The sequence below is a fragment of the Ascaphus truei genome, chromosome 21, assembly GCF_040206685.1.
Source record: "Ascaphus truei isolate aAscTru1 chromosome 21, aAscTru1.hap1, whole genome shotgun sequence".
Classification (NCBI taxonomy): Eukaryota; Metazoa; Chordata; class Amphibia; order Anura; family Ascaphidae; genus Ascaphus; species Ascaphus truei.
In genome coordinates this window covers 8,063,078-8,076,960 of record NC_134503.1, presented here as the reverse complement: position 1 = coordinate 8,076,960, position 13,883 = coordinate 8,063,078, and the positions used below count along the sequence as shown (strand labels likewise).

The window sequence follows — 13,883 nt, the reverse complement described above, 5'->3', positions numbered from 1 at the left end:
GGATATCCTTAACCTGACCTGTTGGTGGCCCTTGAGGACTGGAGTTGCCCACCCCTTAGTGATGCAGTACTTTTAACTAAAAAATCCCCAAAACCTCCAGCTGAACATGAAATGCCATAAGTGAAGTTTGTTATTCCGCTTGGATTATTTAGTTAAACATGGCACATAACTCATCAATGACGATCATTCCTTTTTTTTTTTTTTTAGCTAAAAATATACATTTTTGTCATGGTTAAAACTAGATGGCTGATGTCAAATACACACAAGTCCTTTTTAAACGTTTATAAACATAGCAACCTTGGGGCTACTGTCTAAAGTCCATAGATCCGCATAAATCTGATTACTTGTAACTTTGGGGCTAAGCAAACAGAGATGGACACAAATTATTAGACCAGCAAATAGATAATAAACAGTAAACGTTTTCTGAATGTCGCAGACGTCTGAAGAAGAGTCCAGAGAGAGGGCCTACACCGCGAATTGGTGTTTTACCAACAGAGAATAATGTTACAGTTTAAAATGATGGGCAAAGTCCTAATTATTTCTGTGCTGCCTGGCCATTAATTAATGTAAACAAAGTTCAAATCTGTTCAAATATCTCTTATCTATATTCGAACAAACGCTACAACGGTGGCTTATTTATTACAGCGGGCCTGGTACTACTCTTCGCATATTTGCTCGCCGTTTTAATTTCCTACGCCTTTGAAAATCTATAGCGCCTTACTATGGCGGCCTCCCACCCAGACCCTCAACCAGGCCCATTTTTAGGTCCCCCCGTCGGTAAAACCGAGTCTATTTATAAGGTCTTGTTGTAAGATAACATTATTATATATTTTTAATTTTTTTTAAAGTACCGAAATCTTTGACGTAAATAAAAGGCGACGAGCTGGTTTATTGCATCAAGTGATCAACACCCGTAGGGTGAGGGCTACATTCCGTGAACCTTTTTGCTTGCCAGAAGGGTGGAAGTGGCCCACTGCAGGGCTCTCTCTGGCAATGAAGGGGTTAACGACATCCCGCCCCGTTATCCTCCTTTTACCCCAACGTGCTGCGGGACGCTCTGGCTGCAGACGATGTTTAATTATACACTGGCAGATGTTTCACTTTTCCCCGAGATCTAAAGAGTCGCTGAAATACGAGTATTTATAAACCCCAGCACCTTGTGACAGGAGCAGGTCTAAAAAAGGACAGACCGGGCTGGTTACAAGGCAGTCATAAGAGAGTCTATTCCCCTTGGAATTTATAGGAATGAGAAGCTTGGGAGGAGCTGGCATTTCAGAGAACATCTCGTAATGGGACATACTGTATATATGGCTCTGCGATTAACTCATTTCAACCTCATGTCGTACAGAGCAGAGTTCTAGAAACAGCATTGTTCTAAGGGCAGTGGGTTCTCCTCAAGACCTCCGAACAAGTCAGGTTTTCAGGATATCCCTGCTTCAGCACAGGTGGCTCAGTCTTTGACTGAGCCTCTGATTGAGCCACCTGTGCTGAAGCTGGGATATCCTGAAAACCTGACCTGTTCGGGGGTCTTGAGGACTGGGGTTGAGAACCTCTGTCTTAGGGGATCGAAAGGATATCTCTGTCTCAGGTCGTAAAGACGTCTTTGGTTGGATCTTCTTGAAAATTCCTCATGGAGCTTTTGAAAGCAGAAGGATAGGTCAGTCATACTGCCGGCGATGGTGTACAAAAACACACTCGAGATGTACTTGTCAGTTTAAAACTAAATATATCATGACATGCACAGGGCTCAGAATTGTTCGAAATGGCTACAGTGACAAACACGGGAAAAAATCGAATTAGATATACAATGCAGTAGTTATTAGTCTTACATGCAATACAATAGACATTAATCAGTGGTCAGAAATATAGGGATTTCTTATTTTTTTAAAACTGTTGTGCATCAATAATTTATATGTCTGTGTGACTATATATATATATATATCCTGAAAAAAAAATATATATATTATTTGCTCCCGCTGGCACGTTCTGGAGCGATATTCTGCGTTATCACTGCCATTGAACTATGGAAACTGATATTCTGCGTTATCAGTAGGTAGAATAAAGTCTATATCGCTGCCTCTCTAACTATATGTTCAGTATAATTGCTGGCCTCTGTGGCAGTGAAAGCGTTTAATGACCATGTCCCACTGATGCCCCTTCTTTGTGTTGGCCATATAGACAGACAAGGCGTTGGAAAGGTCAAGTTGTCTCCCCGGTCCCCAGGTTATCCTTCCCTGTAGGTAACGGGCGCCTAGCGACCTGGAAACTCACACTGCCCCCAAACATTACTCAGACCCGTACGCTCTATTACTGGAAGGGTAAGGAGACGATGAAGAAGAGATGAGGCTGGTTGAGCGTGTGCGCCACCACAATGTATTTGGGTTGTGTAAAAGCTACGGGACAAAACATCTTTGTACTACCCCCCCCCCCCCCCTATGTATGACAATCTCGTCTCCAATAATTAATATCTGTTGATGCAAAGTCCGGCACCATGAAAGCAGCTGTATCTCTGGCCGATCTTTTGATCTTTTGTTATACACTGCCATCAACAGTGCTTCTTCTTGGATGGTTTATGTGTATATGGTATGTGTAAACGTTGGCAGTAATGTGTGCGGCATAAATATCCTGCCCAAAAATAAATAGTGCGACCTCAGAATTAAAGCAGTGGAGCCTAGCCTTGCCAGGTGTCCAGTATTGAACCCAACTGTCCTATATTTGGTCACTCTGTCCAGTAAGAAATTAGAGGTAATTCTGGACATGTGTGTGTATACCGGTATTACCTCTCTGGACATGTATGTGTATACCGGTATTACCTCTCTGGACATGTATGTGCATACCGGTATTACCTCTCTGGGCGTGTATGTGTATACCGGTATTACCTCTCTGGGCGTGTATGTGTATACCGGTATTACCTCTCTGGACATGTATGTGCATACCGGTATTACCTCTCTGGGCGTGTGTGTGTATACCGGTATTTCCTCTCTGGGCGTGTATGTGTATACCGGTATTACCTCTCTGGACATGTATGTGTATACCGGTATTACCTCTCTGGACATGTATGTGTATACTGGTATTACCGCTCAGGACATGTATGTGTATACAGGTATTACCTCTCTGGGCGTGTATGTGTTTACCGGTATTACCTCTCTGGGCATGTATGTGTATACCGGTATTACCTCTCTGGGCGTGTATGTGTATACCGGTATTACCTCTCTGGGCATGTATGTGTATACCGGTATTACCTCTCTGGACATGTATGTGCATACCGGTATTACCTCTCTGGGCGTGTATGTGTATACCGGTATTACCTCTCTGGACATGTATGTGTATACCGGTATTACCTCTCTGGACATGTATGTGCATACCGGTATTACCTCTCTGGGCGTGTATGTGTATACCGGTATTACCTCTCTGGGCGTGTATGTGTATACCGGTATTACCTCTCTGGGGGTGTATGTGTATACCGGTATTACCTCTCTGGGCGTGTATGTGTATACCGGTATTACCTCTCTGGACATAGTGACCTGGCGGCTTGATGGGCCGCGGGATTTCCCTGAGCTGGGAAAGAGCAGGGCTGGGGCTAGGGGGCTAGGCAGCTTCCTCCATCCTGATTGGCTGCTGCTGGGTAATGCAGCCAATCAGGTGGAGGTGTCAGGAGCCTGGGGGTGGGGCCAAAGAGAGGAGGAAACAGCATGGAGTGTGTGTGTGTCTTGAGTGAGTTTCACCTTTCACCATTCGTGTCCGGTATTTTTGGAGAAGCCACCTGGCAACCCTAGCCACTGAGTCAACCGTTGAAGTGCTTTGAAAAGCAGCTGTACTGTGAATGTTTGCAAGAGGGCACAATCCATTGGAACACGTCTCTATGAGACCAGGTTAAAATGCTAGTGCTGTATATGCAGAACAGGGACTCGGGTCACATGCTCAGTGATTACAGAAGTAAACGCTTAGGTGTGTAAATAAAACATAGTGCATCCGATCTGTCATAATCTGATCGTGGCATTTGGCAGGGGAAAGCAGGAGTCACAAACGAATGGGAACGTGCTCACACACCCAACATGTTTTATACCCTATAGTTAAAGGGCCATAAAAAATTATAATAATAATATATATATATATATATATATATATATATATATATATATATATATATATATATATATATACACTGTATTTGACATCAAGGTTTCCGTAAAAGAAAAACACACGCAGATAGAGGGGTAAATACATTTACACACAGGTGTATATAACATTGACTTTTTTTTCTCTCTCCAAGATAACACATCATATCCCAGCATAATTCAGAATATCACAGGATTTTCATGGCGTTTAATGGCAGTGCTGATGCCGAATTTCACACTATATCAAAATGTACAGAAACAAAGAACTAGTCATAATTCTCCTTTCCCATGATCTTTTTCAGAGAAAAATTAGGCTGTCTACTAGGGAATTGTTTTTTTTTCCTTCTCTACCCCCAATGCCCACCATGCCCCCCTCCTCCCCCCCCCCCCCCGGACTCCATGGGCTTTCTCTGATCTGTGTCTGTACCCTTTCCCCCCCTTTCCAGCCAGGCAGGAGAAAGCAGAGCAGATCCCAGGCTCCTTGGAGAACCGCTCGTGCGTCCTGATCCGCCGCGATTTGGTGGCCCTTCCAGCCAGTTTGATAAGCCAGATCGGGTACCGGTGCCACCCGAAGCTGTATTCCGAGGGCGACCCCGGGGAGAAGCTGGAGCTCGTGGCAGGTAAGCCTTCTGTAATGTGCTTGGGAGAGAAGGTCCTTGTGAGAAAATGAGCCTGGAGAGGTAGTGAAGCGTCGGCTGAAAAAGCGCAGGAGCCACTCGGAAAATCTTCATTCCAGGGGATTATTTATCCATTTCCCAGGTGCACGTTTTGGAAATGGCATCAGATTTGTCAGTGGGGAAAAGCCCATTGTTCTCAAAAGGATTTGATCTGCTGCTGTTGTTACCCCAGGTTTAAAGACCCCTTCAGTGGAAGGATAGATGGTATTGGGCTTTAAAGCATTAGGGGAATGTAATACACTATATAATATAGCAAGAACATGTGATGCTTATTTATGGAACTTATTAGTGCAGTGACATCACTGGGACTGGTTTTCAACTGGCCTTATTCTGTTGTTTTCACTAATGTTTCTGCACCCATCTATATCAGGGGAGGCCAACGCCAGTCCTCAAGGGCCACCAACAGGTCAGGTTTTCAGGATATGCCCTGTGTCAGCACAGGTGGCGCATTATGACTGCGCCACTGATTGGGCCACCTGTGCTGAAGCAGGGATATCCTGAAAACCTGACCTGTTGGTGGCCCTTGGGGACTGGAATTGGCCGCCCCCCTGATCTACGTAATGCAGGGAACATCACCAGGTTTATCAAAGAGCAAATTCCAACTGAGTCTCAAAGGAGGTTCTGACTGACCCGCTTTGAATATACTGCTTGTGGTGGGGAGAGATTGCTGGGGGGGTCACCCACCGTTGCACTCTTCTATATGTTCCCAAAGCCTGCACTTCTTGCACCGTTTTATCTGACCCGACGTAGAACGTTCTTCTGATTCCTTCCATATAATCAAGATTATCCCATTCCCTAAACTAAGGGGGCTCAGCTCCATTCCTCAAGCCTCCCTCCCCCCTCCCGACAGGACAGGTTTCCAGGATATCCCTGCTTCTGCACAGGTGGCTCAATCAGTCCCTGCTTCAGCACATGTGGCTCAATCAGTCCCTGCTTCAGCACAGGTGGCTCAATCAGTCCCTGCTTCAGCACAGGCGGCTCAATCAGTCCCTGCTTCAGCACAGGCGGCTCAATCAGCCCTTGCTTCAGCACAGGTGGTTCAATTAGTCCCTGCTTCAGCACAGGTGGCTCAATCAGAGGCTCAGTCGAAGAATCTAATTGAGCCACCTATGCTGAAGCTGGGATAGCCTGGAAACCTGACCTGTTTGGGGGGGGGGGCTTGAGGACTGGAGTTGAGCCCCCTGGCCTAAACCTCTCCGATATACAAAGCAACGTGGATGCCTCCGTCAAAATAAATATGCTGGCACAGCGCAATAGCGCGGGCGCTGTAAAATGGTTGTTAGCATACAGAATCCCAACACTCATTATGCTGCTAGAATATTCATTTTGTAGCCGTTTACATTTTATGGGCAGCTATTAAAATGTGACACGGGTTATTTTCACAGTGAGGAACAACTGTAAATCGTGTCTGTCTGCACACCTGTGGACGGGGGACGATTTGCATTTTTCAATCTGCAAAGGCAGATTAATATCTTCAGCTCATAATGCACCTAGCGCCTGGTTTATGTCTTATGCCTTGCATTAATGTCACCGCTGACAGGTGTGAGGTTTTCTTCCCCCCACCCACCCACCTCCTAGCTAGGAGAAAAAGAACATATTTTTTTCATGGACGAGTCTCTATTAACCCCTGGGCTGCCGCGTGGTGAAATGGCCTGTTTTTTGTCCATTTTTTATTTTATTTATTTATAAAATGTTTTCCCAGGAAGTAATACATTGAGAGTTACCTCTCGTTTCCAGGTATGTTCTGGGCACAGAGTTATGAATGACAAATAATACATGGTTACAAATACATAGTTACATTAAGTGAACAGGGTTATACATTATATACAAGACATTGCATGCACAGTTAGAGACAATATATATTATAGGCCTATGTAACAGTTACAGAGCAGGTTAAAATGTGAGACAGCTTTGGTTTTGAAATAACTTAGACTGGTGGTGGCTGTGAGAGTCTCCAGGTGATTGTTCCAGGTGTGGGGTGCACGGTAAGAGGAGGAGCCGCCAGATACTTTGCTGAACCCTGTGACCATGAACAGTCCCTTGGAGTCTGATCTCAGATGATAAGAGCTGCATGTGGTAGGGGTGAGGAGCTTGTTCAGATAGACGGGTAGCTTGCCCAGAAAGTATTTGAAGGCAAGACAGGAAAGATGAACTTTGCGCCTAGACTCAAGTGATGACCAATCTAGTTCTTTGAGCACTTCGCAGTGATGTGTGTTGTTGTTGATTTGGAAGACAAAGCGGCATATTGAATGGTAGAGGGTGTCTTTTTTTGTTTTTTGTTCATTTTGGCGTCAATCTTATTGCGACAGCCAGTGCATCACCTGGAGCTCCACGGTCTAGGTTTCCCAGCTTTAAGGGGGGGATTAACGTGGCCAGAAAAGATCCTGATCTATAGGATTAGAAATAGGAATTTGGCACATGTGTACACAAAGTAACCATTTTTGGTGACTCATGCCAGAATACAGGAAAACATGAGGCTGCAAAGAAGCATAATACAGATGGTATTCATGTGAGTCACAAAATGTGTTCATTACTTTTTTTGGGACATAGATGCCAGATCCCTATTTATGATCATAGAGGTCAGGACTGGCCAACTGCAGTCCTCAAGGGCCACCAACAGGTCAGGTTTTAAGGATATCCCTGCTTCAGCACAGGTGGCTAAATCAGTCTTCGACTGAGCCACTGATTGGGCCACCTGTGCTGAAACAGGGATAACCTGAAAACTGGACCTGTTGGAGGCCCTTGAGGACTGGAGTTGGCCAGTCCTGATAGAGATCACGGCCTTATTTTTTTATCACAATACTGGCTAAGGAATTGGTCGGCGAAAGCATCATGGAAAGGAATGAATGTAACTGCCACAACAATGTACTTGGCACCAATCTAGGCGCCACTGACGTCATTATTACACAGCTAGCCACCAAGATGCATGTGTTATCCAATCTTCTAGAATTACATTGCCATAATTGACTCACCAGCAGCGGCGGCCATTTTAACCTCCCAGGCAAATCCTAAAAGTGAGCTAGCCCCCCCACCCAGATTAAATAGCCCAGGCTATGATATGCCAAGAAGTGGGTGTTCTCCTTACCCACAAAGCGTTACAGCCCCCTCTTAAAAGAAGATCTCTTGGAGTCTGCGGGCGTGGGAGCGAGGGAGGAAGCTGGCATTCCGTTGTTATAATGCAGACACACACTCCCCATCTCACGATGTGCATATTGACTGCACTGGAGAGGATGGAGTTTCGCTTCTCTGCAGTCAGCAGAATATAATTAGAATCAATACCCACAGATCTCAGAGCTGCCGGTCTGTGTAAGGGAGTTCATTCAAGGTAAAGAAGAGAGAGAAGGGAGGGTGGGGGGGGGGGGGGAGATGCAGAGCTTCTATTGTAGGCTTAATGCTCCTTCTTTGATCCAATCGATTTATTGGGGGCCGTGATTTGTAAAAGGTCTGTCTGCCTCGTTCAGGAACATTTGATAGCCGCGAACAAGCCTTTTGTTTTTTTCTTAATGGAGTGTGAAATGATGATTTTCATCCTTCTCACAGTCAGGTGTGGGGATTAACTCGTTCAGTGCCGGAAGGGCCTGCCGTTTCTTACTATTGAAGAGGCGGAGTACATTAATAATAGCTTTATTTCATACAGTGCTTTTCTTTTTCTCCAAATGGGACTCAAAGTGCGTCACAAGTCCAACATACATGCGGTGCCGCCCTGCAGAGCTTATTATCTAATGTTGGTGCCTAAGGCACAGGGGGGAAAAAGTGACTTGCCCAAGGTCACAAGGAGCACACCCCATGATTTGAACCGGGCTCCCCCGTTCCAAGTCAGTGTCATTGTTTTCAGAGTCGGCGCCTCAACTCACTGAGGCGCTAGAATTCTTTTAAATAACCCTCTGTTTTCAATGCGCAGCACGCGATACTATTTTAATTTAACCCCTCCGCTGCCAGGGGGTGACAACACCGCCACGCAGAGGAGCTTTAATTCTCCATCTAGCAGTAGAAGAGGGCAAGTAACATCCGTTCTGTTTATTCTCTCCGGTTAGGTTCTGGCGTTTATATCACCCGCGGTCAGCTGATGAACTGTCACCTCTGTGCCGGTGTCAAACACAAGGTTCTCCTGCGACGTCTTCTCGCTACCTTCTTTGATCGGTAAGTCCTTCCCTGTCAGACGCAGGGCGTTTATGTCTTCGTTACACTCGGGGGCTTATTTACCAAAGTGTGGCGGCTGCAGGGCTGGCTCACACAACGGCACCAGATTCATCAGCAGTGGGGGGAGGGGGGGTTCTTGTTTGATAAATCTGGAGCAGTATTGTTGCACCCCCAGCATTGCAGCAGGGAGACGTTGATGATTAAGCCTGGCGTTAATGCAGCCTCTGGAGTGGAGTAGGGTTGGCATTTGTAGAGCCCTGGCACACATGGCAGCTATCACACAGTGAGTCTTCTTATAATGACTTGATCACAGGTAGCCAAGACGATGAAATCTTTTGCCCAGGAGTGATTGCTATGACCCCAGCCTGTAATTCACAAGCTTGGGCAAGTGCCAGCCTGAATATGTCCCATATTTTGCCTTTATATGTTAATGTTTTCCTTCATACCTTACTATTTGGTTAACATCATTTAGGGGCCGTTTTTAAATACCTACTTAAGAGCTGACAATAACTGTATTATTTTAACCATTTGGCTCGCAAGTAGCAATGAGAACAGGTGTGTTTTGAAAAATGAGGGCTTTAATTCTAACCCAGTCCTGACACTTTTTGGCGTTCAGCAGAGCTGCACTTTGTCTGCTTCCTTTTGAAATTGTATCTTTGTTGACCAAGCTGGAGTTCTGGAACTGTCTGGATCTGCGTGAACGCTGCAGAGTTCAGCAGCCAACTTGAAACTCAAAATGATGGTTTTCCTTTGTGCCAGGAAAAATCTCAAGGTAGGATCAGCAAGCAAACTCTACACAGGAAATACATGGGCGCAAATGTGCTGCCGGGAATCTGCTAGTGGATATCAAGAAGCAAGTGTGGAATGTTCAGCGCTTTCTTGTTGGAAGTCTAGATGTGTCACTGATGTTGGATGTACAGTAGCACGGTTCATGATCTCTTGCCATTTGCCTCTTGCAGGAACACCCTCGCTAACAGCTGCGGAACAGGAATTCGCTCTTCAACTAGCGATCCCAGCCGGAAGCCTCTGGATAGCCGGGTTCTCAATGCTGTTAAATGTAAGCTAACCCATATATTTACCTTATAGTTGCATGTACGGCTTTGGCATCAAGTACTTGTTAACCAGTCATCCTCGATTAATAAGCCACGGGGAATATAAGCAGGGATATTTAGCCTATATAGTTACATAGTTACATAGTAGATGAGGTTGAAAAAAGACTTCCGTACATCATGTTCAACCCATGCTAAATTAAGACAACAGATATTTTATCATATATCTATAGTTATTAATCCAGAGGAAGGCAAACAAAAAAACCCAGAATCATATCATCCAATGATATCTCATAAGGGGAAAAATAAATTCCTTCCTGACTCCAAGAATTGGCAATCGGATTAAGCCCTGGATCAACATCCTTCCCATGTATACTTATTTGGTATATCCCTGTATACATTACCCTTCCTATCTAAAAAGACGTCCAACCTTTTTTTGAACAAATCTATTGTATCTGCCATCACAGTCTCCATGGGTAATGAATTCCACATTGTAACTGCCCTTACTGTAAAGAACCCTTTCCTTTGTTGCTGGTGAAATCTCCTTTCCTCCAACCATAAGGGATGCCCCGAGTCCTTTGTACTGCCCTCGGGATGAATAGTTCATTTGAAAGCCATTTGATATAAGTTCATTATATATATTTTTAAAGGGAATATACATTTAAAATAGAGAGCTGCAAATAGAAATTGAGGGCAGGCATGATGTGTGTCTGCATGGACAAGTATGTTCTGGAACACTAATCCACATTTTCCTCTCTGTTGCTAACTATGTAAGAAGCTTGTTAGTCAAATTACTTCCGTCAGCCTCAAACTATTAGCCAGGGGGGTTTTGGCCAGCTGAGAGCCAGCGCAAAACCTGTTGGAAACCTACAACCACTTACAAACACCAGCACAGAAAGTGTAGCCTATTGGTTATTACTGCCCTGTAGCATAGAAAGCGAGGGGGGGTGGAGCTATGGTAACTCACATATCCAACATGTGGGCATTGAGATGTTATTTTTGTCTTCTGTTCTGTCTCCAAGAAGTAGCGGCTGAAACTGTATAGGATTATAGATACTGCTCATCATTGTATAGTCTTTATTTTCCCGGTGAGGTGGACATGGTTCTGTTCACAACTCGTGATGCTGTGCTAGTAACATAAGCTGGCAATTATTGAACACTTGAATATACCTGACCGCACTATGTCCCTGTATTTGCAGTGTATTGTCAGAATTTTGCACCGAGTTTTAAGGAAAGCGAGATGAACGTCATCGCCGCGGACATGTGCACCAACGCTCGCCGAGTACGCAAGCGCTGGCTGCCCAAAATTAAATCCATGCTGCCCGAGGGCGTGGAGATGTACCGCTCCGTCATGGGCGCCACAGCGGCCGGTCTCCCCTTGGAATCCGAGTTCCAGCCAAGTCCGGCCCAGGCGTTTGAGCAAAGAATCTATGCCGAGCGACGGAGCGACTCTAGCGCCATCGTGTCCTTGAGAACTAACACGGCAAACATTGACTTCACCAATGGGTCCAACCCGCCGTTTGAACAGAGCCAAGAGGCAGAAGGGGCGACAGGATCAGTCATCCAGGAGGTAGGTGGTACCGATCCCCTGGCATCGGATACCCAGAGCACTCCACCACAACCTTTCGAACAAGATACCGGCTCTGCTAGCAGGCCAGAGACCCCGGTGAGAAGACAGGATGCTGCTTTCGGGGGGACTTTATAAAGCAAAGAAGAGAGAGCACATGTTGTGACCTATAAGGGATGTGTAATACTAAAGCTGCTTGCATGCATTACTAATACAAAACAAATGTGATCACGCCACTTACCTTCAGAACTGCTACTGTTGCCTGAAAACAATGTGATTTTTATTCTGCTTGTATTTAAAAAACAAACAAAACAAAAAAAAAAAAAGAGACATTTATGAAGGAAATAATCGCATTCGTTATACTGTAAATGATTTAGGTCAAAAGTGACCTATTTAAGGAAAATAATGGGCTCCTTTTTAATATAAGAGTAACTGTATAAACTGACAGCTTTCTTTTATTTTCCTCTTTTGGACTAGTTTGATCAAACGCATCACTCACAAGCACGTCTCATAAAATCCGCTGTCTGCATTGTTCGTTAGCGGGAAGTAAGCGGCGCGATCCCGTATTAAGCCCTTTCGGGTCAAGAAGGCCTGCAGAGCCACTGTGGCACTTCAGGGGTTAACCAGAGAGGTGTCTGGTCCTTTGAACAGCAGGACAGACACAGGTTTCGCTGCCGTGTCACGGCATCATCGCTGCAATTTTGTTCCACGCCATGTTACAAAGTGGGAAAGAAAGGCGAGCGCCTTGAGCTGTTATGGATGAATGCTGGTTTCGTCTGAAATCAGGGTAGTACGTTGGTTAGTGTTAGCGCGAGTGCTGTTCTCGTGGCACATGATGGTAAAGTGAAATATCTTGTAATAGGGCACAAAATACATGTCCTCTCTCAGCATTGGCTCTGTGCGGCTTTGTTCTGCAAAGGTCTCCCGAGTACTTTTGCACAGCCCTTCTTGGAAAGTTGATCAGCTTTACGCCTAAGGAACGATGTGATTTGGACGCCCTCTACCTGAAAGTACACCTTTCCCTGGCAACATTAACTTATTGTAAAATTTTATAAAGGCATCAAGTATTGTGTACACTACACTACTCGTTCTTGTAAGCCAGGGTTGGCCCACATCTGTCCTCAAGGGCCACCAACAGGTCACGTTGTAAGGATATACCTGCTTCAGGGCAGGTGGCTCAGTCGTTGACTGAGCTACTGATTGAGCCACCTGTGCTGAATCAGGGATATCCTTAAAACCTGACCTGTTGGTGGCCCTTGAGTACTGGAGTTGGCCACTCTTGTTCTAAACAATGTGCGTCTACTTAAGTTTAGAGTTCAACTTATTTGCACAGGTGACCGAAAGAGTCAGCATAAAGATTAGAGTCAATGATAGCAGCTGTCTTGCTTTGGGACATTGAATGATTATACTCTTATTTGGTGTAGCTTGTGCCAAGTATGGAAATGACCATCCAATGACATGTTTTGCTGTGTGTCAAACGGAGACAGAGTTCTGATCTGAAATGTAGTTTGTTCTGCTTTGCCACCTTAAGCACTTCTTCTGATGCTCAAATCGGGCTCTCTGGATTCTAGAACTCGCCGGGGGGGTTAATGAATTCGAGATCCCATGTTGGGTGTCAGAAATTCTAGAGCTCCCCTTGGGCCTTAGGGAGGCAAGAGTTCAACTTTGGCTTTTAGATTTACTGCACCCGTTGGCAGCAAAATCCTTATTTGAAGGGGAATTCTCGTTAAAATGTAATTTGCAGATATGGGTAGCTCCAGGTCAGGCTTGCTGCTGCATCTTTCCAGACGGGATCTCTGCCTTGTGCATGTGTTGATTAATTTTGAGCACAGCAGAGGCAGATTATTCTAAAAAAAATATAGCACTTTATTTCAAAGGAAACGTGCATTACAGAAATGTTAGTTCTTTACAGAAGGGGCTATTTTGACATAACATTAATGCAGACGCTTAGAAATGTTTCCCCTCTGGTAAGACTCTTAGTCTACCCTGTGATTATTATTATTACTATTATTATGTTTGAACTTGGGGGGAGAGGGTGGGGTGGGGTTCTGGGATGGGTAGAGGGTGGATGAAGAAATATATTAAAGGGAATGACTAACAATACAGCAAAATGTCTTTTGTAAGGGACCAGAAAGAATATGCTGTGCCTGAGTTGTAGAATGAAAGGACTATGTTTCAAACTCCAAGACTGGCCATTTGGGCACTGGATTGATGTTAAGGCATGTACAGTATGCACTGCAATGTGATAGCCATTACTGCTGACCAGTTTAGGTTCATCGATTGGTGGTCTTTAGCTGGTAATACAGTCCCTGATGCCACGCCCGTGGCCTGC

The 13,883-nt window shown here is 45.0% G+C and overlaps 1 protein-coding gene across 7 annotated transcripts in view; it reads left to right on the top strand.

Moving 5' to 3' along the window:
• The window catches only part of NACC2 (NACC family member 2), a 105,192-nt gene extending 91,727 nt beyond the window's left edge, over positions 1–13,465 (top strand). For all 7 annotated transcript variants that reach the window (XM_075578844.1, XM_075578842.1, XM_075578845.1 and 4 more), the window contains 4 exons: positions 4,565–4,738; positions 8,830–8,935; positions 9,895–9,992; positions 11,184–13,465. In XM_075578844.1, the coding sequence (XP_075434959.1) occupies positions 4,565–4,738; positions 8,830–8,935; positions 9,895–9,992; positions 11,184–11,689 (884 nt within the window). In that variant the 3' untranslated portion in view covers positions 11,690–13,465. The remainder of the gene's footprint in view (positions 1–4,564; positions 4,739–8,829; positions 8,936–9,894; positions 9,993–11,183) is intronic.
• The last annotated feature ends 418 nt before the right edge of the window (positions 13,466–13,883 follow it).